Source organism: Emydura macquarii, unplaced genomic scaffold (assembly GCF_026122565.2).
Source record: "Emydura macquarii macquarii isolate MOO-44397 ecotype Brisbane River unplaced genomic scaffold, CSIRO-AGI_Emac_v2 contig_1644, whole genome shotgun sequence".
NCBI classification, from domain to species: domain Eukaryota; kingdom Metazoa; phylum Chordata; order Testudines; family Chelidae; genus Emydura; species Emydura macquarii.
In genome coordinates this window covers 14,929,596-14,950,857 of record NW_027131781.1, presented here as the reverse complement: position 1 = coordinate 14,950,857, position 21,262 = coordinate 14,929,596, and the positions used below count along the sequence as shown (strand labels likewise).

The window sequence follows — 21,262 nt, the reverse complement described above, 5'->3', positions numbered from 1 at the left end:
AACACACTCTGAAAAACGACAAGCTGAAGAGACAGATAAAGTGTGTTAACCCTTGATGCTTGACTTCTTCACTGCAAACTTTTGCCACACACAACTTCTGCAAGATGAAAGTGGCATTCTTTGAAATGCCCGCTTTCCATTGATTCAGACATAACACGTACAAGATGATGCACAGAACACTAGCAGTGCTACATGTAATTGATATATAAGTTTTAAAGAAATATTCACATTTTTAATTCAGAAGAAAAAAAAAAAAGGTGTCAGTAGCACAATGGGTTGTACCCAAGCCTTCCACCCTGGAAGATGCAGGTTCAAATTCTAGCTAAGGGTATAATTAAAATGAGCCTCATCCCACAGGCATTTGGCCACCATAACCAGCATGAATACAGTCCTGCTTCAGAAAGGATCAGAAACTGAACAGTGAAGATGGTAAAGGAAGAGAGGGAAGGGCTGGTTCAGGTCAGCCCTGAAATGTACTGGCCGAGGCAGATGGGGGGGGAGGGAACTTGATAGGCATTATGCCTGACTCCTGCCAATGCTCTTAGTTTCTCATTTTCACGAGGATTAAATTAGCCCACAAATGAAAAAAAATAGATGAAAAGTTACAGCTAGTGAAAAGTAAAACGTTAGGTGCAAAGACCACAGGATTGTGTGTTTGACATGAAAATGATCATCCCAATGAATACAAATGCAAAATGAATCAACTTTCTTCACATTGTAACAAATCTGTAACGACATATGATTGCACAATTGTCACTGCACTGCAAGCCATGGCAACACAAAACCACATGGGGACAGCACAGATAGAACTCAGATCCTCCTGATCCAAAATCAGAGGTTCCTCCTACATAAGTGAGAATCTTCTTCAGTTGTGAGCATTATGGGGCCTATGAAACAGCTTAACAGTTCTAGTTCCGCCCACCAGGGAGCAGTGATATAGACACAGACCATACATTACAATATCATGAGTTCTCATTACACAGTGAGTTTCTCTGACTGCAGATGATAATTCCCAATAGCCTAAAATATGATTTACAAGGAGTCCTAATGAATTATAGCCATATCTGTACACAAATAGCATAAGTAAGAAATATACATGCTCACTGCTTGATATATAAAAAAGTACAGGCTGTACTGTTGATTTATTTTTCTTCACAACTACGGATATAATCTCTTAATCAATGAGTGGAGCAATTGTAGCATGTTAGCTCCAAATAAGTGAGAAAAAATCTCACCTTATCAAACCACCACCCCTTTAAATATGCTATGAATGAACACATGTTCTATACTGCACATTTTTCCTCTGTACTAATTAAAAATTCCTCAACTACCCATCACTTCATGATGGACAATGCTCCACTTGAGTAAATGCAAGCCAGCAAAAGCTGGCCTTCTTCACTGGCCCAGTTCTCAGTGGAACTATTTTAAGCTCTGTGTTGGTGTCACAATGTTTACCTCATTAATTATGACAGATGTTGTAGAAGCATTAATGTCATGCTATGGCATTCTTACAATAGAATGAAGTGTGGATTCATACCAACACCAATTAAAGGCAAAAAAAAAAAAAAAGAGTAACATGACTGAAATGCAGCAATTTTTGTAAATTTTTCTTTCCTCTATTGGCGAAAGGGAAAGCTGAGCTGTGGTAAGGGAATTGTAAGGGTTTTTCCAAATGAAGTAAAACAGCCCATATTGCAGATGTTTTCCTCATTTAACTTCTCCTTGCAAAGCTCTTAAGGCCAAAAGGTCTCTGTTGTGTCTGCCCTCACATTTGACCAATCAGTCTGCATGACGTAATTCTCCACAATGTAGGGCAAACATGCATCATCACAATGACATTAAATAGGAAACTATGTGGGCTTTTTGAGTCTTGCAATGGAGTTATTTTTAAAAGGGTAGTTTTAAATATCACATGTGAGCTTCGCAGCAGATAAAGCCTGCCAAAAGTGGAAAGGAAATTAGTAAATAATTCAAATCACATGTTTACAACAAATTAGGATAAAAAACAATAAAAAGGAGAAAAAAGTAGATCTTTTAAGGGCAATTCTGCATTCCACGTACACATGTAGGTTTGTACAGTGCTTAGCAAAATGGTCTCCTGATCTCAGTAGATCACAATACAAATAAATAATAATAGGGGTTAATGATTGCATCTCCCCTATGCAAAATGAGATGGGCAACTGAATTGTGTGTTTTATAATAGCTTCCAGATGAATTTCAGGGAAAGCCCAAGTAGGGGAAAATTACAATAGTCTAGCCTGTAGGTGAGCAAGGCATGAAAGACTGTAGGTCCACATCAGATAGAAGGAAGACTTTCCAGAGTTGGAGATGGAACCCAAGTCTCAGAGATGGAAATAACTTCCCCAAAATGCTTTCTTAACATGGAATTCTACGCTGGGATAATGCTCGGGAGTAACTTTATAAAAACAGTGTAACTCACAGATTAAGTGATATATATTAAACCTAAACCACAGAACAAGATGTGAACCACAGGCAGTTTTATGAACTGCATGAACATTCCTCCACCATCAAAATAAAATAAACAATAATTTTTAATAGAGGCAGGTCACATTCACATTAAACTCTCTGCCCGCTTCAGGGCACAACTGGAAGGTCTGCTGAGAAATACTGCTGCTAAATGAGCTCCGGTTTCTTGAATTTCTATTGCTGCTTTTACTGGGTCATCAAGATCATGTCACAAGTAATGTTCCTGGCTACAGGATTTTCACAGGTTTTAATTCTATTAAATAAAGACCAGCTTAATCTGGTACCAGAATGTATCTGGAGTTTTTCTGTCAATGTAAACTGAGTTTAGATTTAAGACTCTCTAATGATTTCCAAACTAATCATCAGGGGACACCAAGCCACAATCTGGGAGTGACCATGCCATGAGGTTCTACTCCACGGTGGCAGTCGTTTTCCATCAAAAAAAAAAAAAAAATGTAGAACAAGCTAAGTCTTCGAACAGGCTGGTGAGAGGAGAACCTGCCAGGAATGCTCACTGTTCTTTTAGCCCTGCCTTTAGCTGCTAGTAAATCATTAGCAGTAAGGGAGAGTTTCCACACTGACCAATGCTGCCACACTTGGTCCTTGCACAGAATTCCCTTTTAAATGCATGCAAAGCAATGGTAGCGCCCGGCCCTGCAGCATCAGTCCCACAGAGGACCTTTAATGTTATTTCTGTTGTTTCCATTTAGCTAACATAAACTTCAGTTTGTCCCTTCTATTGCGAATCTCTTTTTAAAATGCCTCTGCATTACTGAAGTGTTGTAAGCCCCCACTTTATCTAAAGGCTGGTCTTACATGTGGTCAGAAGCATTAAAAGATTAGACAGCTACAGTCTACTTTTCTGATGTGAAGTCTATGGCAAAATTTACGTTGACAATTAAGATAGATGTTTTGGCCCCGATTCTACACTCACTTACACGGTCACTCAGCTGACGTCAGTGGAATTACACTGGTGCAAAACTGGTGAAAGAGGAGAATCAGGCTCTTTATTTTTAAGCTATTCTTTCCTCATGAAATGGAGTTTAGAAGCTTTTTCTTTTAAACTTATCCACCGAAAGCGTTGGGTAACAGTGTCTTTCCCTCGGTCTCGCTGATCTGCCATTAGACATTTGTTCTCATGATGCAACGATTCTAGCTTGTGTTTCGTCATTGTGAGAATAGTCTCACTCTGTGCGCTACAAGAGAGCGTAGTGGGTGACATTTAGAACAGAACTCCCTTTCTTTCTTATGCAGCGTCCATTAAACTTATTTTGAAATAATCTCTCTTAATTCAAACATGGCTTGTTTTTCTAATCTGCCTCCAGAGAGTTTTATACTTGACAGAGAATCATAGAAAGGTGGGGCTGGAAGGGATCTCAAGAGGTCATCTAGTCTAGCTCCCTGTGCTGCGGAAGGACCAAGTACATCTAAACCATTCCTGGCAGGTGTCTGTCTAACTTGTTCTTAAAAACCCGCTAATGATGAGGATTCCACAACCTCCCTTCAAAGCCTATTCCAGAGTTTAACTACCCTCATTGTTAGAAGGCGTCTCCTAAAATCTAACTTAAGTCTCTCTTGAAGGCGAGTAAGCAGGTTACTTCTTGTCCTACCATCGTGGACATGAAGAACAGCAGTTCTCTTTAAAACAGCCCTTAACATATTCGAAGACTATCCTATCGCCACTCAGTCTTCTTTATTCAAGACTAAACATGCCTAGTTCTTTCAATCTTAACTCCTAGATCAGGTTTTCTAAACCTTTTATCATCTTTGTTGCTCTCCTCTGGACTGTAAATCATCCACATATTTCTGTGTGGCATGCAAAACACACACTGATCAAATCATCCACTGTAAATCATCCACATATTTCTGTGTGGCATGCAAAACAGGACACAGTACTCCAGGTGACGCCTCACCAGTGCGAAGTAGAGCGGATACATATGATACTCCTGTTAATATACTGCAGAATGATATTAGCCTTTTTCACAACTGCATCACATTGTTGGCTCATTCAATTTGGGATCCACTATAACCTCCAGATCTTTTTCAGCAGTACCACCACCTAGCCAGTTTTCCCCATTTTGATTTGTGCATTTGATTTTTTCCTTCCTAAATGTAATTCTTTGCACTTACCTTTACTGCATTTCATTTTGTTGATTTCAGACCAAGTCTCCAATTTGTCAAGGTCATTTTGAATACTAATCCTGTCCTCCAAAGTGCTTGCAACCCATCCAGGTTGGTGTCACCTGCAAATTTTATAAGCATGCTCTCCACTTCGTTATCCAAGGGATTAATGAAAATAGTTCACAGTACCAGACACAGGACAGTCCCCTGGGAACCCCACTAGATACAACCTCCAAGTATGACAGCAGACCATTGATAACTACTCAAAGTACAGTTTTTCAAAGTTATGTGCCCATCTTATAGCAATTTCATGTAGATCACATTTCCCTAGTTTGCCTATGAGAATATCATGTGGGAATTTGTCAGAAGCCTTACTTAAATCCAGATGTATCATGTCTACAGCTTCGCCCCTAGCAATTAGGCTAGTAACACTGTTGAAGAAATAAATCAGCTGGTTTGGCATGATTTGTTCTTGATAAATCCATGTTGCCTGGGCTACCTTTTGGCTTGGCTTACCTGCCTGTGAAGGCGCATAAGGGTGAGTAAGATCTCTCCCCACCACGTACCCCTGTGCAGAATGCCATGTAGGAGTAAACGGGTGTAATGTGCCTGCTACTCCCAGTCCCCAAACAGGTACGGGAGAGTTTAGGGGAAAGGAGGGGAGTGGGTGCGCACCGGCCAGTGGAACGGAGCCAGTGCAGGAGTAGGGGAGATAGCTGATGGCAGGGACCAGCAGCAAACAACTACTCCTCTGGAACAAGAGAGGAGTAGAGATGGAAAGGTGCCATGCCAAGGCACTATTCCTTTGTGGGGCTGCTCCTGGATCAGCACAGTAGTGGGTCACCCCCCACACTGTGTTTGCAGCATAATCACCATTGAGAAGGCACCAAACTGAAGTTAGTTTGAGAGAAAATTCCCCTCTCCACAGGGAAGATCTTGAGTCCAACATTCCACTTTCCCAACATCTGCGGAGCGCCCACGGAGAGCAGTGAGCACACAGGGATTACAGAGGACTGAAGGTGATTCTGCCGTACGGGGTGAAGAGGAGAACTTTGACTGCTTTATCTGCAATATGTTAATGAAAGCAGCGAACTTGGACATTTATATTAAGTATTCATGAAGTTTACAAAAACGTAGGAAAAAGATTGCTCAACTGTAGATATTTTCATCATGCTATGAGCATAGGAAAGTGAAACAAAGGAGACTGAATAAACATTTAACAGCAAAAAGCCGAAATTGATCCCTTTAAACATCTGTGATAACAGACGTACATAGATTGCAGTTTCCAAGTGGGAAATTCACAGTGTGAACCTTACAAAGAAACAACCACATGATGGTTATGTTCATACCCCAACACCTTCTAAAAAACTCCTTATTAAATGCATTTGCTGGACACCTAAAATTATTAAACTGCAATGGGTCCATCTCTGAGGGTTCAGTCAAAGCTACATCCTCTAGCCACCTTTACATCCAAATGTCAGAATTAGCAAAGTGGTTTTGAAAACACAACGGATCGTCATTTTTTCTCCCAGACTTGTCGCCGAATGAGGATATTAACTTGAAGTAAAACCCATAGCAATGAGGATGGCCACTGCATCGCTATATTTGTGCAGGAGTTTTTTTAATGAACAGATTGATCCACTACTCATTTGTTCCAACACTTGGGATTTTATTTTTCCAGCAACAGCCCCAGAGACCAGAGCAACACAAAATTCTCTTCAAACAAATTAATGAGATCAAACAGTTCCTTGTTCCAACATTTAAATTACAATCATTTGCGAAGTCAATTACCGTGGCGTCTCTTATCTCTTGGAGACCAGGCTAGCTTCTTCTACATGGCAGTGATAACGTTCTATGAACCATTTGGTAGCAAGTGGATTAGAAAGTTTGCGTTTTTGTTTGCTATACACCCAACACACAAAGCCAGATTCTATCCTCGGTTTCATCTCTGCAAGTTCACTGAGGTCAATGAGGTTACATGGCAGAAACTGAAGGCAGAACTTAGTTTTACAGTGTGCACGTTGGGCAGGACAGATGGACAACTTACTGTTAGCAGAAACCCTAAACTTCTACCTACAGTTGGAGGCACAGAATATTTAAAAGCTTTCTTATCCTTCTTATTGCATCCTAGTATAATCATAAAATAGGGCACGTCTCACCTGTTAACTCTGCTGTTTGGTCACCTGGGACAGGAACCTGCTCTAGCTGAATCAATAAATGAATCAACAGCAGCTGGAAATATTCAGGTTTGAGCTTCATTTTGCTAATGGTTTCTAAGTGGGATGTCCAAGAGCATAGACTTCTTGTTCTAATCTGCTGTTCTCATTCATCTGTTTGAGATTATCATGGAAAATGGCAATGCCTTATTTCTCTAGCCTAAACTAGAAAGCCTACCACTGAGCATAGAGAAGCTGAAAGGCGCTAACTCTGATACTAAGTTGGAACTAACCAAAGATGCAAATTCAAAGGCTATCTGCACCATAGCAACTTTCTTGCTACAAGAACAAATAGTTCACAAAGCTCTAGGTAACTTTTGCACTGGAAAAACGGCAGTGGCAACTGGCGGGGGTGTGTGGAAATGATTGCTTTTAACATTCTTTTATTTATACAATATGCCAGGAGGGTCATAAAACCCATAAGTTTGCTGAAAAATAGTCATCACATGCTGATTTGGTAGTGTCGGCCGAATGAGCCAAATCTCCCCCAGATTTCACAGTTTTAAACAGGATAAAATATCTTGCCAGGACTGACTACTTCTACAGCAGGCTGAAATCTGAATCCTCAGTGTTCACGGTCATCACTTTTGTAATCGTCCTTGGAGAGAATGTGGCGACTGTGCATTCCAACACAGTCCACATCCTGACCAAGAGGGATGGGTTAGTGTGGCAGCTTCTGCTTTTAAATACCTCAGTTCCCCGGAACCAGAGGTTTGAATCCTGGCATGGCTGACTCGTCCCTTCATCCTTCCAAAGCAGATGAACGGAGTATCTACAGGCCTGGGAGTGTTTTGGATGAGAACTTAAAAGTGGAGGTTCTGACTGCTCTGCTTGGACACTAAAGATTTCATGAAACTTCTCATGAGAGCAGTGTTTTTCTGTATGTAAGCTTCTGCTCCTCCTCCTTTTGGGCAACATGCTATTAACTGTTTAGTTGCCAGCATCCACTGCAGAGGCAGCTGCAGTTCATTGACATTGTATGAAAATAGTTTATGAGGAATAATGGCTTTACTTCAGGACAAAAAGGCATTACATAAATGTAAAATACTCTAACTACCAATTCGCTATTAGTTACTGACAAAGTCTAGCTCCTCCCTATGTGCCCACAGGCCGATATTGTCATTAGGTCAGGTCAGCCACCTGGCGATAAGGATCTATGGTCCAAGTATAGAGATCTACATTTGATTCACCTCTCCATCACTTCCCAGGCTGCAAGGCCTGGGAATCTTACAAAGGTACATGGAGCCTCAGAGTTTCACTGTGTACATAAAACAGCTCACAGAATCCAAAAGCGAAATAAACGATTGCCCCTAGAAACAAGATTACACACTGCCAGCACTATACCATCTCTGTGGTATGGAACCAGCCCTGATAAACATGTGCTCCACAGCACCAAATACTACAGAACAGATTCCCAAAGCAGCTTCATTACCGCTTTTGATTTTGCTGATTGTCTCACAATCTCAACAACAGCATGTTTATCTGAACAGAACAGAACTTGGTTCCTTTAAGGCGTTTCCCTAACATGAATGTGACACTTAAAAGCAGAAGGAAATCTAGAAGAGCTTTATCTTTGGCCACACCAGATAAAACCCACTAGGGAGTTCATCTTCGGAGCCAGTCCTGATTCCCATAACAGCATTCAAAGAAGACCTCCAAGGGCACCCACTATATTGTATTTTCTAGTGGAAAACTTTTTGCTTCTTCTGAATTTCAGGCACTGGAGTTTATTTTTTAGCAGGCTTGTTTGTATGGCCAAAGAATCTAAACCAATTCTAAACTATCACTGGATCAAGAAAAAAAATCGCTTCCAGTTATGGTGATACATTGTGGAAGACATACTGTAAATGAAATTTTTAAATTTTGTTTTCAATGGATGTGTCCATTGACTTTCATTTTCCATTCATTAATTTTTATTATTATTGGCATGGTACCATAAGAGGGTCAAACAGGGGGATTTTCCAGCATCAGATTTTGAAGTAGCTTCAAGTGGGCCTTCAGATGTACTCACCCACTCTTCCGTAGGCAACTGAATAAGGGTCTCATCCCCTGTTTAAGTCAGCAAGAGTCTTTCCATAGACTTCAGTGAGAATTGGATCAAAGCAGAGTCTACAAACATGAGCATGCACAATATCCACATATGCATCCACAAATTGTTGTTTGTGCAAAAGAATATAGGTGAACAAAGTCAGAGGACAGAGCTGGAAAGGTGACACTAAGTAGAAACAAGAGCCCTAACGCCCAGCAAAGTCCTGACTCAAGTTTTCAGAGAAACCTTATTTGATCTAAAGGAGACTATACAGTGTTGTTGTAGGCATGTCGGTCCCAGGATATTAGAGAGACAAGGTGGGTGAGGAAATGTCTTTTATTGGACGCACAGAAATTGATCCAATAAAAAATATTACCTCACCCACTTTGTCTCTCAAAGGAGAATTGGTATGCCTAAATTTCTCTCTCATATTGTGCCACTTATTGCCTGTTGAGCACTGATCATGTGTTCAGTGAGGTACAAAACATCTTCCTTACCTCCTCTCTGGTAGCCTTCTGGCAAACAGTATTCTTCTGATGATTTTGCCACTATTTAACTTGTTTATTTTCAAAGACAATCTGACTCTGTCTATAACACCTGGACTGTGTGCACACATGCCTGGGAACAGAGTCCTTTGCAACCGGACATGAAACTAAGTATGAATGCTGCTGCTGAAGCCATCATTGTATGGCAAATTTACCATTTCAGAAACTGTAAGACAGGCTCTCCAAGCCTGTTGTCTAGCCCCCCAAAAATACTTCCACAATACTAAAGAAATATATTTGTGCACAGCTGTCACAGAAGATATTTTCTTTAATTCTATAAAGGCATACAATCAGGCCAGAAAAAAGGTCTGTCACTGTTTCCATTATAAAGCCCTACTTCTAGTTATAAAATCTGGCTGTAAAAATCTATGCTAAGATTAAACTTGGCACATGAGTCCTCTGCCCAGAAGTAAAATTAAAGGTAGCAACTAAATTCACTTAATCACTGTTAAGTCACATGCCTGCAAAAGATATAGATGTTTTCTGGTTTTGATATTTTATTTTCCTGCAACTTAAATCAATTTCATTTCTAAAATGAAATGTTTCAAACCATGAGCTTAATTTTGATCTCACTTTCAAAAGATTTACAGCACTATAACTCCACTGAACTTAATTGAATTCTCTTGATTTACACAGTGAAAGATCAGAATTGGGTTCCATTAGTTCAGAATGAGGATTATTCATTTTTGGTGTATTCTCCCCCTGATCCAACTTTTTAAATAAAAACATCAGATCAGCCTAATATTTAAATTCCAGGTTCTGATAATATAATATCATTTTTGTCTACAATTGTGCACATATTATCAGTTCTGCATATGCTTCTGGTGTCTGCAGCCAATTCACGTGTGCAAGACGGGAGCATGCTCTATTTTATAGGTGTAGTTTTACACACAAACATGGGAGAGACCATCTTTAGACAGGCTGCAAATTTCGCCCTAAAACAATTAAACCCTTGATTTACTTTAATATCACCTGGAAGTTGTATGCTAATCTGATGCTGCAATGAAGGGAGCTGCAAGTGTGGACAGAGAGCAGAATTTTTCCCTTACTTTTTCCGGGAAGGATGGCACTGAACACAAACAATAGCTACTTTGCATCAAAACTTTTCTATATACCAAACTGAGTGCTGATGAGGGAGTTATTTGGATTGAAAAGGATCATTCAAAACCTCATTTTAAGTTAAAACCAAGTGGAGCTTATATTAAAGTCTTGGCAGAACATTGGCCCAGTTTATTTAAAGGTTTTGAATATTTCTTAAAGAGGAACTGCCTCTTTTGTGAAACACAACACACAGTTCAGGATTTGATCTCCTAAAGTTTAGAAAAACACTTTAAACACCCAATTTTTATTTTTCAAAAACAAATACTGTAATTAGTATTTTTCTTATTTTCTCTCCCCTCCCTCTATCACAAGTTCAGAGCCAAATTTAGGAACAGAACCCACATGGCCAGGCTACTTAGCACACTAGTCCATACCCTCCCAGTTACCCCAGTAAATCTCACTTTGGAAGAGGCATGAACTTGGGTGTTCATCCTGCAAAGTCAATGCACTTAATGGATCAGTTTGCATCCCTTTCAGACCAAGAAGCCCACCTCTTTAACCATTTGACTAAAAAGACCAACAAGTGGTATATGGTTAGAGACATGCCTCTTGTTAAATTGCTTCCAAAGAGGCAGTCATCTTGTGATTCCATACAGATATTTTTAGGCAGTCATCCTCCCAGGATTCAAGGACTTCGACACGGCTTTTAGAGACTCACAGGCCCAGAATCTCAGTCCCCTTACAGCAAATTTCAGTGGCTAGCTGAGGACTCCCCTGCATAGGCATGGGGAGGCATAAGGCCATGACAGTGCTGCTATGCTGCTCTCTCAGCCTTCTCAGGTGTAGGAGTCAAGGCTAAGGGAAGGGGGCATGGATGGAGCATGGTCAGTCAGGTCTCTTGGAGTTTGGCTAACCAGGTCTAACTCAGAGAAGTTCTAACTTACACTGCAGACCAGGCTGGCCCCAGAGATCAGGGACCCCTCAGCCATGCCGAGCAGATCTTTGATGCACCATGGGACCAGGCTCACAGGTTCACAAAAAGTACTTCAGGATAACCATATACAGGTACTGGAAATATTACTCAACCCTTTTCATACTCAGTAACACAGCCTACCTAGAAGAATTAGATTGACAAACTGGAAAGTAGATTGACAAGTCTCTCTCTGTCTGGCGATACACCCTGCATTACTGTATTTTAAAGTATATTCTGCTGAACATACTTTCCTCGGTAATTTGTAGGAGAGTAGGCATGTTATTAATTAATTGCAGCACTTATTCTTTCTTCATGCCTTCTCTATCCTCCAGCATTGTTTTTGATTTGTATTAAAACAGCATCCAACTGCAGTCAGAATCGGGGCCCCATTATGCTGAGTGCTATATGAATATATGACAAACTTTGAGTCCCTGATCCCACATCAGGATCAGCTAGTGCAGACCCCTGCATCTGTACAATATCATTAATTACAACTGGACTCTCCAAGAGCACAGGTTTGACCAACTAGATTTTAACTGAGGAGCCTTTTTTCCTGTTTAGATACAACAAAAAAGAAAAATACTTTGATTATTCTCTTGAATTTCTTCCCTCTTCAGAATTTACACACTCTAACACACATAAATGCCTTCTTTAAGAGCACCATTTGTCACTATCACATTTCAGTCCTTGTCTTTCCTAGCCCATGTTGATCCATACTTTATTGTTGCTACAATGTGTTATCAATTACCCTGCAATAAACATGCAGACAACTGCTCCATTCCCAGACAAAAAAATAAAAAAAAACTCCATGAGTATGAAATACCAGAAATCAACAATTTGCCCTTCATGTGGAAAGCCAAACAGATACAGCACTCAACTAACTCTCAAGAAAAATAAAGGGCAAAAGGCGAAGATGACCCTCTTTACCACTGGAACTTGTTTTTGTCTATTTAATTAGACACTTCCATGATGCCCGTTGCTACAACATCTGTAGCAGCTCAAATACCATCACATTTATGAGCCTTTGCAGAGAGTTATGCACCCATATGATCAACAACAAGCCAGCTGCCTTCTATGGTTTGGAAGACTGTAAAAGACCATTACGGACCTGACCAAGTGAATCAAGTGCTGAGTAAGTTTGTGTTTCTAGTTACACCTTAGATCAGTGGTCCCCAAACTTTCTCTCTCATGCCCCCTCCCTTGCCAGTATTAGAATGTGCCCGCGTCCCATCAGGCCAGGAGTGGACTTGTGGCTGGGAGCCAGGGCTCCAATGACTGGGAGCAGGGTCAGACCCTCCCCAACCCATTGTGGGGGATGGCCCAGAACCTCTCCCCCCCTCCCCCCCCCCCCGATGTTCTTCTGCACCTCCTAGACCACTGCCCTAAATAATGAATTACACTCATCTCTTCCATACCTGCAGTTTCAGTCACTGGGAAGAAGTCACTAATCATCTAAAACAGTGTTTCTCAATGACCAGTCCATGGACCAGCACCAGTCCCTGAGATCTCCCTGACACAGTATAGGAAGCTGGTCCTTGGTATCAAAAAGGTTGAGAAACACTGATCTAAAACATAGGTGGAAAGTCCTCACTATCTCTGCAACTTCGTGCCTTTAAACTAACTTAGACTATGGGAAAAATCCAGTACTACAGAAATCTCATACCATCTCTGTTTCCTCCAGTGACTACTCAGAAAATATTTGCTAGTCACATTTAGTGCTAACAGTACAGACTCCATGATGCACATGAGGGAGGCATAGGCACACAAGGATGAGGCTGCAGTCATTCTCACAGCGACAGAGAGAAGATGCAGCTCGGCAGATTGGCTCCTGGTTTCAGAATCCTCTTCTGTTGGAATGCACTCTCTGGTCAGAACCAGGCTGAAGTCCCAGCATAGTTTAGTTTGGGCTTTGGTTTTCTCCTTAGACTGTCACTGCAGCTTTATGAGGAGTCTCTTCTTTGGTTGAGAACAGTAGGATACCTTCTTTGCATCAGATTCATCTTCCTTAACCACCCCATTTCTCCTCTTCACATGGGATCAGGAGGGTTTCACTATCTTTGGGCGGACACCGTCAACAGTTCATGTCCATGGACTGTACATTCACGTCCCAGCCTCACCCTCCTTTATTTCATCTTTGGGTGCAGAAATCTAAGAAAGAGCTTACTCTTGTAAGTACCTCACAGTCTGTACATCGCACTTGTCAATGGCAGACTCAGAAACCCTCACAATGTGCAGTGGCCTCTCTATGTGCAGGGATCACGAACAGTAGGCGCTAACAGGGGAAGTCAGAGCAATGTAGTAATAGTACGGAGTATTCATACCCCAGTGCCACACACCCATCAGAGGTTACTGCATGTGAACTGATACAGGAAATAGTGCTGCTTCTCTGGCATGCTATTGTGTCTGTTCCCCAACCTCAACAGGTGAAAAAGGTGTTTATGGGGATGAGGAAATGCATATTTAGAAGGGGTGAGAATATTAAAAATCATAACTTTTCTAAACTAAACTTTCACCTGAAAATCCCCTTGTTTCCCTGCATGGCCCCTCTGTTCAACAGCTGGTGATCATGGAAGGATGTGGGGTTTTCCTGCTTCCTGTGGTGAACTGCACTTTTAGGAGGAAAATCAAACAAGCAGCTGGTTGGCTTGCAGTTTGCTTCTCTTTCAAGCCGTGCATTGCCCTTTGTTTTATATAAAACAGTAACCTTAGAAAACTGAGTGAGGCTGGGGACTGCTCAAGTGGTTTGGGGACTGCTCAAGTGGTTTGATAAAAATTAGCCTGAGGCAAACACTTCTCTGTATGGTTCTTTTAAAAAATATGCCCTCTACACCATGGAGTGAGTCAGGAGGGGCTGGTGTAGGGACAGCTTCTCTGGTTTTATGCCAACGTGCATGCTCAGCTGTCCATTTAGGGCGGCTTTAAGTCCCTTTATGCTGATCTAGTAGCTCAAAGGAACTTTTTCAGGGAGAGGATTTGACCCCAAATGGGGTCAGTTTTTGAATGTTTTTTTTCCTCTGTGCAGAGACAGGTTCAACCAAAAAGCAGCACAAGTTTAAAACTGCCTGAATATATCAAGAGTTGGCTTTTCAAAAGTGCTCAGCATTGGTCTAACCGTGCTGCCCTTTGAGCAGAGCTGAGCACTTTTAAAGATCTAGCCCTAGCGTTAAGTGAGTCTCTGGGATAATTGCTTCTTAAAGGGGAATGCGCTATATTAAGTGCTATCTACGAAGTACGCTATATTTTCATTAAACAAAGCGTGTACATTTTAGAGCTATGTGGATCTCAGCTGCTTGCACAGATTCCTGTCAACATTCGCTTGATTTTGATCCTGATGGATTTTCACAATTGAGTTTTGCTTTGAGTTTCTGACTTGAATAAAGTAAATCTCTGCCAAAACCACATCACTTCAAAACCCGATGGAAGCTGAATTTGGCAATCTTTTGATATGGAAGCTGTAAATTGTGCCCAGGTTCACTTGAAACTGGGCCACGGTCCTTTCAGTTATGAAACACAGAAAAACTTCCAGCAAACCAGAGTTCCTAAGGAAGGGAAAAGCATGCGAGTTTTGCCTTGTTTGGAGTTTTGTTGGAAACATTTTGCACAGCTCTAGTATTTTTCTTTAGCCTGAGTATTCCTCAGATATAAACATACAGCATAGTTAGACAAAAGAAACAGATCTACACACTCTAAGAAATCCTGGTTTTCTACTTTATAAGCTAAAATGGGATTTAGCTCCATCTACTAGTTCTAACACAGCCTATGCCCTATTAATGATGCACACATCTCAGATTTGTGGTACTCAGTCTTGATGGTTTTAGATGCCACAGTTACAAGATAAAGACATGCACATTTTAACTGAAGAGTAGAAAAGCACAAAGTATGTTGTAAATCACACCCTGTAGCTAGGAACGGCAAGTCTCTTGTTAAAAAGACACGTGATTCTGAGTTGCCAAGTATTAGATCTTTTGACTATGGTTCTTCTTAACAGACCACACGAAACTTTTAGAAGAGAGAAAAAAGTGTGAAAAACTATTTCAGGTTTCAAAATTGACACAGGCATAAAGCAGCTAAAAAGATCATAGTGTGAGGAAGAAAAACAATCCAGAATCCAGACCTGGGCAAGCCAGAAATGTGAAGGTACTGCTAAGTTAAGGGGGGGATCTACAAACCAAACCTGAAGTCAAATAAGTGAGGAGCAGATTCTAACTATACAAATAAATGAATACGCATACCAGTATCATTGCACAGCCAGCAAGACAACGGCAGCCTAAAATCATTGAACTGAATTGCCTTTATTCATAGATAAAAAAGGCTAAACTGAAGTAGGCTTTTTTCAGCTTGTTATAACTGGGATTTTGAACTTCAGGTGAGCTCAGAAGGGGACCATAATATAATGAAGCACACATCGGATATATCTGACCTGTCATAGAGTTTTCAGATGTACACAGCTGCTCTCTCAGCTTCTCCACATCGTCTGGATGAACCTGCTCATAGAGAGTGCTGCCAAACCACTCTGACTGCGGCTGGTTCAGTACCGGAGTAACGGAATCCGATACGTAGATGACTCTCCCAGTCTCAGCTGCAACTACAAACAGGAACCCATCTGCAGCCTCAAGGATAAGATGTTTCAGTTCCTTGCAAAGAAAAGATTTAATTAGAAGGCCAGCAAGAAGAGAGAATTAAAGAATACATCTGTCACCCTCAACACACAACACTTTGTGATTTGAATGACTGGTCAAATAATAAGTGAACCACATTTCCAATGCAGTACTGATATAGCAATGCATCCAAATTTGTCACGAAACAAATATTGTTCATCTCAGTAACTACAATATCTTTTATCAGATGATCTCAATGCACATTAGAACAATTAACCAAGCAGGCCTCATAACTCCTCTCTGTAATGGGTATCATTATAAAGACACATACAGACAGGGGAAATTACATGCGACAGATAATACAGCAATCCACCCTTATTGAAATGTCCTATAAAATTTAACAGGGATTAAATCAACAGGACTCTTTTGAAGTGTGATATGATCTTTAGATATTATACAAAATCTGTAAAATCTCATAAGGAATGATGTTCTTTTTTTTTAAACTTTCCCTTAGAAATCTATAGTAAAGACATAAGAGAAAAACTTATTGAAAGATTATTATTCTCTATTAAATTCTGTAGAAGTTTTCCACGTGGAAAAGGAGGATCACTACTAACCTCTTCCACTCCCTGAATCATTTGATGCTAAGGACCAGTTTTCAAACAGCCTCAAGCTGCGCTCTTTTTCTGCACAGAACTCAATGCTCCTATTCAAGGGCACCTTACCTTTTCTTTGTGCATAATGCTCGATTTTGCATGCACAACCTGGGCATTTAGTCACCCAACAGCTTCACTGGTGTGTGCAAATGCATACCATCTTCGGTGGAAGCAATCAGTCGTGCAAAACTGGTTGATGAGAAATGAAAAACTTGGCCCTATATTTTATTTCGGCTTCCTCAGATTCCCTTCCTCACACCCACCCAAATCTGCTGCCACTGAATCTTGTATAGCAGCAAGTGAGGTTTCTGCAGTGTCTCACTGTCTCTTTCATTGTCCACTTTATTGTTTTGATCAAATATTTAGTCTCTCAAATAAGGGTCTCTGAGTGCTGCTGTTTCAGAGACGTTGGCAGCTGTTACTCATGGTGGAGAAAGGATGCCTGACCAATGAGTGTCTGCACTAGACCATGCTGCCTACCATTGTACAGCTCATGTTTAATCTCATGCATTGATCTACATTGAAGCTTAGATAGCAAGATATGGCTTGGGGGAAATTCCAAGCTCCATTATGCGTTGGCGTGCCCAAAATTGAATGGAAGGTGGATGGTACTCGGTGATAAGGAAGAGATTTCAGTCTGATAAACTGATATCACTGCCCTAAAGAGTGATAACCACTATCAGGAATACTACTAATAAACTATCTCCTTCTGCTGACATGTATCTTATTTTTTACCACAGTGTCAGTGTATCAATTTCTAAAACACCTACTAAAAACCAGATGATTTTGTTAAAGAGGCCCACCTCCCTCTACATTAGCTGCAGCTTCTAGACAGAGGATCAAGTGATCCCATTTTAAATCCATTAGCACAGTTGGAGATACAGAATGGCACACACATTTTTTCTATGTCTCAACGAAAATGATACAATGAAAAATGACTAGTCTGTCCCAAAGAAGAGCAACAAGGTGGGTGCGGTAATATCTTTTATTGGACCAACTTCTGTTGGCGACAGAGTCAAGCTTTCAAGCTTACACAGAAGTAAGAAGAGCAGTCAAGTGACAATGAGTCCCCCCAAAGCAAATTTAGAGAGACCCAAGATAAAGTAAATAGAGACATGAGCACTGAGAGGTCAGCAGCTGCTGGTATTTGTCTAACAGAAATACATACCGCTTCAAGCCATGCTTTACATATGTAAGAATTTAACTGTTAAGTGCGAAAGTGTGTAAGTTACAGCCCTCTGAGTTCAAAAGCACCAGCAGGCATTAGGAGTTTCCAGTGGATAAGGCTGAACCTGGGCTCCCCTGAAATACCAGTTACATAATTTTACCTATAGCATAAAGGAAACTAGAGCGGAGTCTCACAAGTTCAGATCCATATTCTCCAATTCTGAGGTTTTATAGAGGGGGGGTCAGGGACCCCATATGGGGGGGGAAGGATACACTTTACTGGGGCCCAGAGGTGTGTGTGGGCGGGCGGCATGTTACAAGTTTGTATTGGGCCCGAAAAAATTATGCTTGGGCCCTGTGGGGCGGTTAGCCATATAGTTCAGATCCAAATCTGAATTTACTCCAGATCTGTCTGTGCTCACGTGTGCCCCCCTCCCTAAATAAGGCAAGGAAAACAATGTGAAGAACTCACCGTCCCCACTATCCCGCCTCTCACTGTAATAGGATTATTTAGCATGGAAAAAATAACATTTATGAAGCAACTACCTGTTCTGTTAGGAAAGAAGGCTTATATGCCCCATCAGTAGATTTATTTCCGGTGCCTCTCATAGACTTCATGTGTGAAACCGCCATACGCAGAATTGTCAGCTTGTCAGGTTTACGAGCCAGTGCACTGCAGGTGGGCACCATGTCCGACAGCTCAGTGATATACTGTGTCATCTTATTTCTCCTGCGTCTTTCAATTTCACTGTGATTCTCCCTAAACATTTAAAGAAAGATCACGCCAACAGAAAAAGCAAGACAAAATGAGTACAAGAATTTCCATTTGGTATTATAAATAATAATATTTAAACTTGTGTAGCATCTTTCAACCAAGAAGACCAAAGCACTTTACAAAGGTAAGCATTATTATCCCCCATTTTACAGGTGGGACAATTGAGTCACAGGCCGGTTAAGTAAGACTTGCCCAAGGTCACACAGTGAGTCAGTGGCAGAGCAGAGAAATGAATCCCGATTTCTGAACTGCCAATTCCTGGCTCTAACCCCTTAGACAGTTATGCCTCAGTTGATTTAGACCAAGGAACACAGGTGCTGTATTGTGCTGTGCTAAGGGCTGTCAACGTCAGTTGAAGTCCCAACCTTTCAAGAGATGATCTGTGCCTCCTACCATAAGGCCCTTAGTGAGATGTTGCTTGTATTAATATATAACCTGATCCAGCTACTGATTATATCAATGGGAGTATTTCCATGGATTCAGGAGATCAGGTCCAAAGCAAGCAACGGTTATGACTAAAATTTTATAATGGCGATATAGACCCCAATCTTGCAAAATCATGCAGCAGACCTCAACTCCTATGCTGGCCCCCCAAAACCTCAATAAGGTTCTATATGAGTGCAGGGATCAGACTGCAACCATATAGCAAGTAAATAAAATATCTAAAACAAATATTAAAAGATAAAGTAGGTCCTGACTCGCTAGACACTGAATCGGTAATTATATAAGAGAACAACTAACTATAATAATAAAATAACCATGACAATATTCAACACTAATATAGTGTTTATCTTCAATGAAATTTACAGAGATACCAAGAGCATCTTCACAATAATCCTATTTTACAGTGGTTAAATAACTTGACTATAGCTACAAAGGAAGTCTGAGGAAGCCAAAGAAAGCTAGAGCTGGGACTAGAACTCAGAGGAGCTTCTGAATACCAATACTGTGCACAGACAACTAGTGCATTACAAAAATACTTTCAAAAAACACCACCAGAAGAGCTTTGGTTTTAGTTTGTCTTCTATAAATGACAGTTATAATGATAAAAGGCCGTATCTTAAAGTCTTCACTCTGTGTTTACTCAGTCAAAACAGTCATTAACGTCCATGGGAGTTTTACCTGACAAATAATTGAGTTAAAAACTGTGTAAAGACTTCAGGATTGAGGGTGTGATTTTCAAAGAGGTCTAACAGAGTTAGGTATATAATTTCCATTCTTTGAAACCCCAGCCTTAGTCTACAGACATTAATTTTCATGGCAAGACACTGCTCTCAGTCCACCTATAAAATTAATACCAAATTATATCCAGTAAATTAAGGGATTTTTCCTCCCCTTCAAACTTCCCAATACCCTACAACAAGGAGGAGAAGTGACTCATTTCAATTTTATTTCCACAGTTCTCAGCCCTTACAATAAATATATTACTGAATTGGCAAACTGCACTTTAGGGTTTTTCAGTTAGCAGCTATCAACATCAGATATAAATTAGGATCTGTGACCCAGATCCTCAGCTAGCGTAAATCAAATAGCACCATCAAAGTCAATGGATTTACATCACCTGAGCAACTGACTTATTGAACCTAAGTCATGTCTACACTGCTGCTGCAGCAGACATCAATGCAGCGGCATTGATTGAACGGTTCTACACAGATGAAATCAGTCCACCTCCCAGAAAGTAGGAAAGCAGCGTAGACGGGACAGCGTCTCCTGTTGACATAGAGTCTTTAAGATGCTGCGCTGCGTAAACGTAAGTACGTTGACTTGAGATATGATAGTTAGGTTACATAACTAGAGCTGCAGTGTAGATCAGGCCCTAGAAAACGATACTGCATTACAGAGATGCGTTTCTTTATTTTCTGAAATGGCACCAGCATACCATACCTGTAAAGTGGCAGCTAACTACAAGCATGGCCAGGACGGGCGCCTGCTACTTCTGATGTCAAAGCAGCTTCTTCCACTGATTTCAATGAGCTCAGTATGGAATTTTCTTGTGGGATTACTGATTGAGTCAACAAGATGTGAAATTGCAGATGACCACATGGAGAATCCACTAACACTGATCGGTACAACATGCAGTATTAGAAAAGACTAATTTATTCTGATTTAGCATAATTTAGGGCCGAATAACTAGAGAGTGATTCATGGAAGCAGATTTAGCAAAACTCAATACTTTTCACCCCCTTTTCACAACTAAGCTTTTTTTTTTTTTTAATTTAGGGTAAATATCCCAAGGTGCAATATTTTTCTCTTTTAAATATTCTAGTAAATAAGCAAGATCATAGAACATCTAGAAAAGTGGGAATGCATTGGCTTGTGATGCTGTGGAAGGTGTAGAATGTGTGCAGGATATCATATGTAGATAGTACATGTTGGAGTCACTGAAACAGAATCAACACGTTTTAGGGTTCTGTCTCCACATTCACAATTCCCACTGAGATGAATAAGGCCCTTAGAGTAAAGCACCAATATGTATACAATTCAGACAAGTGTATTGCAACTTCAGCCCTTAATGGTTCAGTAAATTACAAGCTTTCCCTTTTGTTAAGGTTACCACTTACTTTGTTTACCACATTTTTTCTAATGGGGCATCTATCTGTTTCAGATTCTCAATAGTCTGTGAGTGAGTGATGTGGTAACCGTGTTGGTCCCAG

The 21,262-nt window shown here is 40.7% G+C and overlaps 1 protein-coding gene across 6 annotated transcripts in view; it reads right to left on the bottom strand.

The window, feature by feature from the left end:
- The window catches only part of ARNT2 (aryl hydrocarbon receptor nuclear translocator 2), a 129,497-nt gene that overhangs the window by 64,361 nt on the left and 43,874 nt on the right, over nucleotides 1–21,262 (bottom strand). For all 6 annotated transcript variants that reach the window (XM_067555706.1, XM_067555708.1, XM_067555709.1 and 3 more), the window contains exons 4-5: nucleotides 18,380–18,593; nucleotides 15,833–16,046 (exon numbers count right to left, since the gene is read on the bottom strand). In XM_067555706.1, the coding sequence (XP_067411807.1) occupies nucleotides 15,833–16,046; nucleotides 18,380–18,593 (428 nt within the window). The remainder of the gene's footprint in view (nucleotides 1–15,832; nucleotides 16,047–18,379; nucleotides 18,594–21,262) is intronic.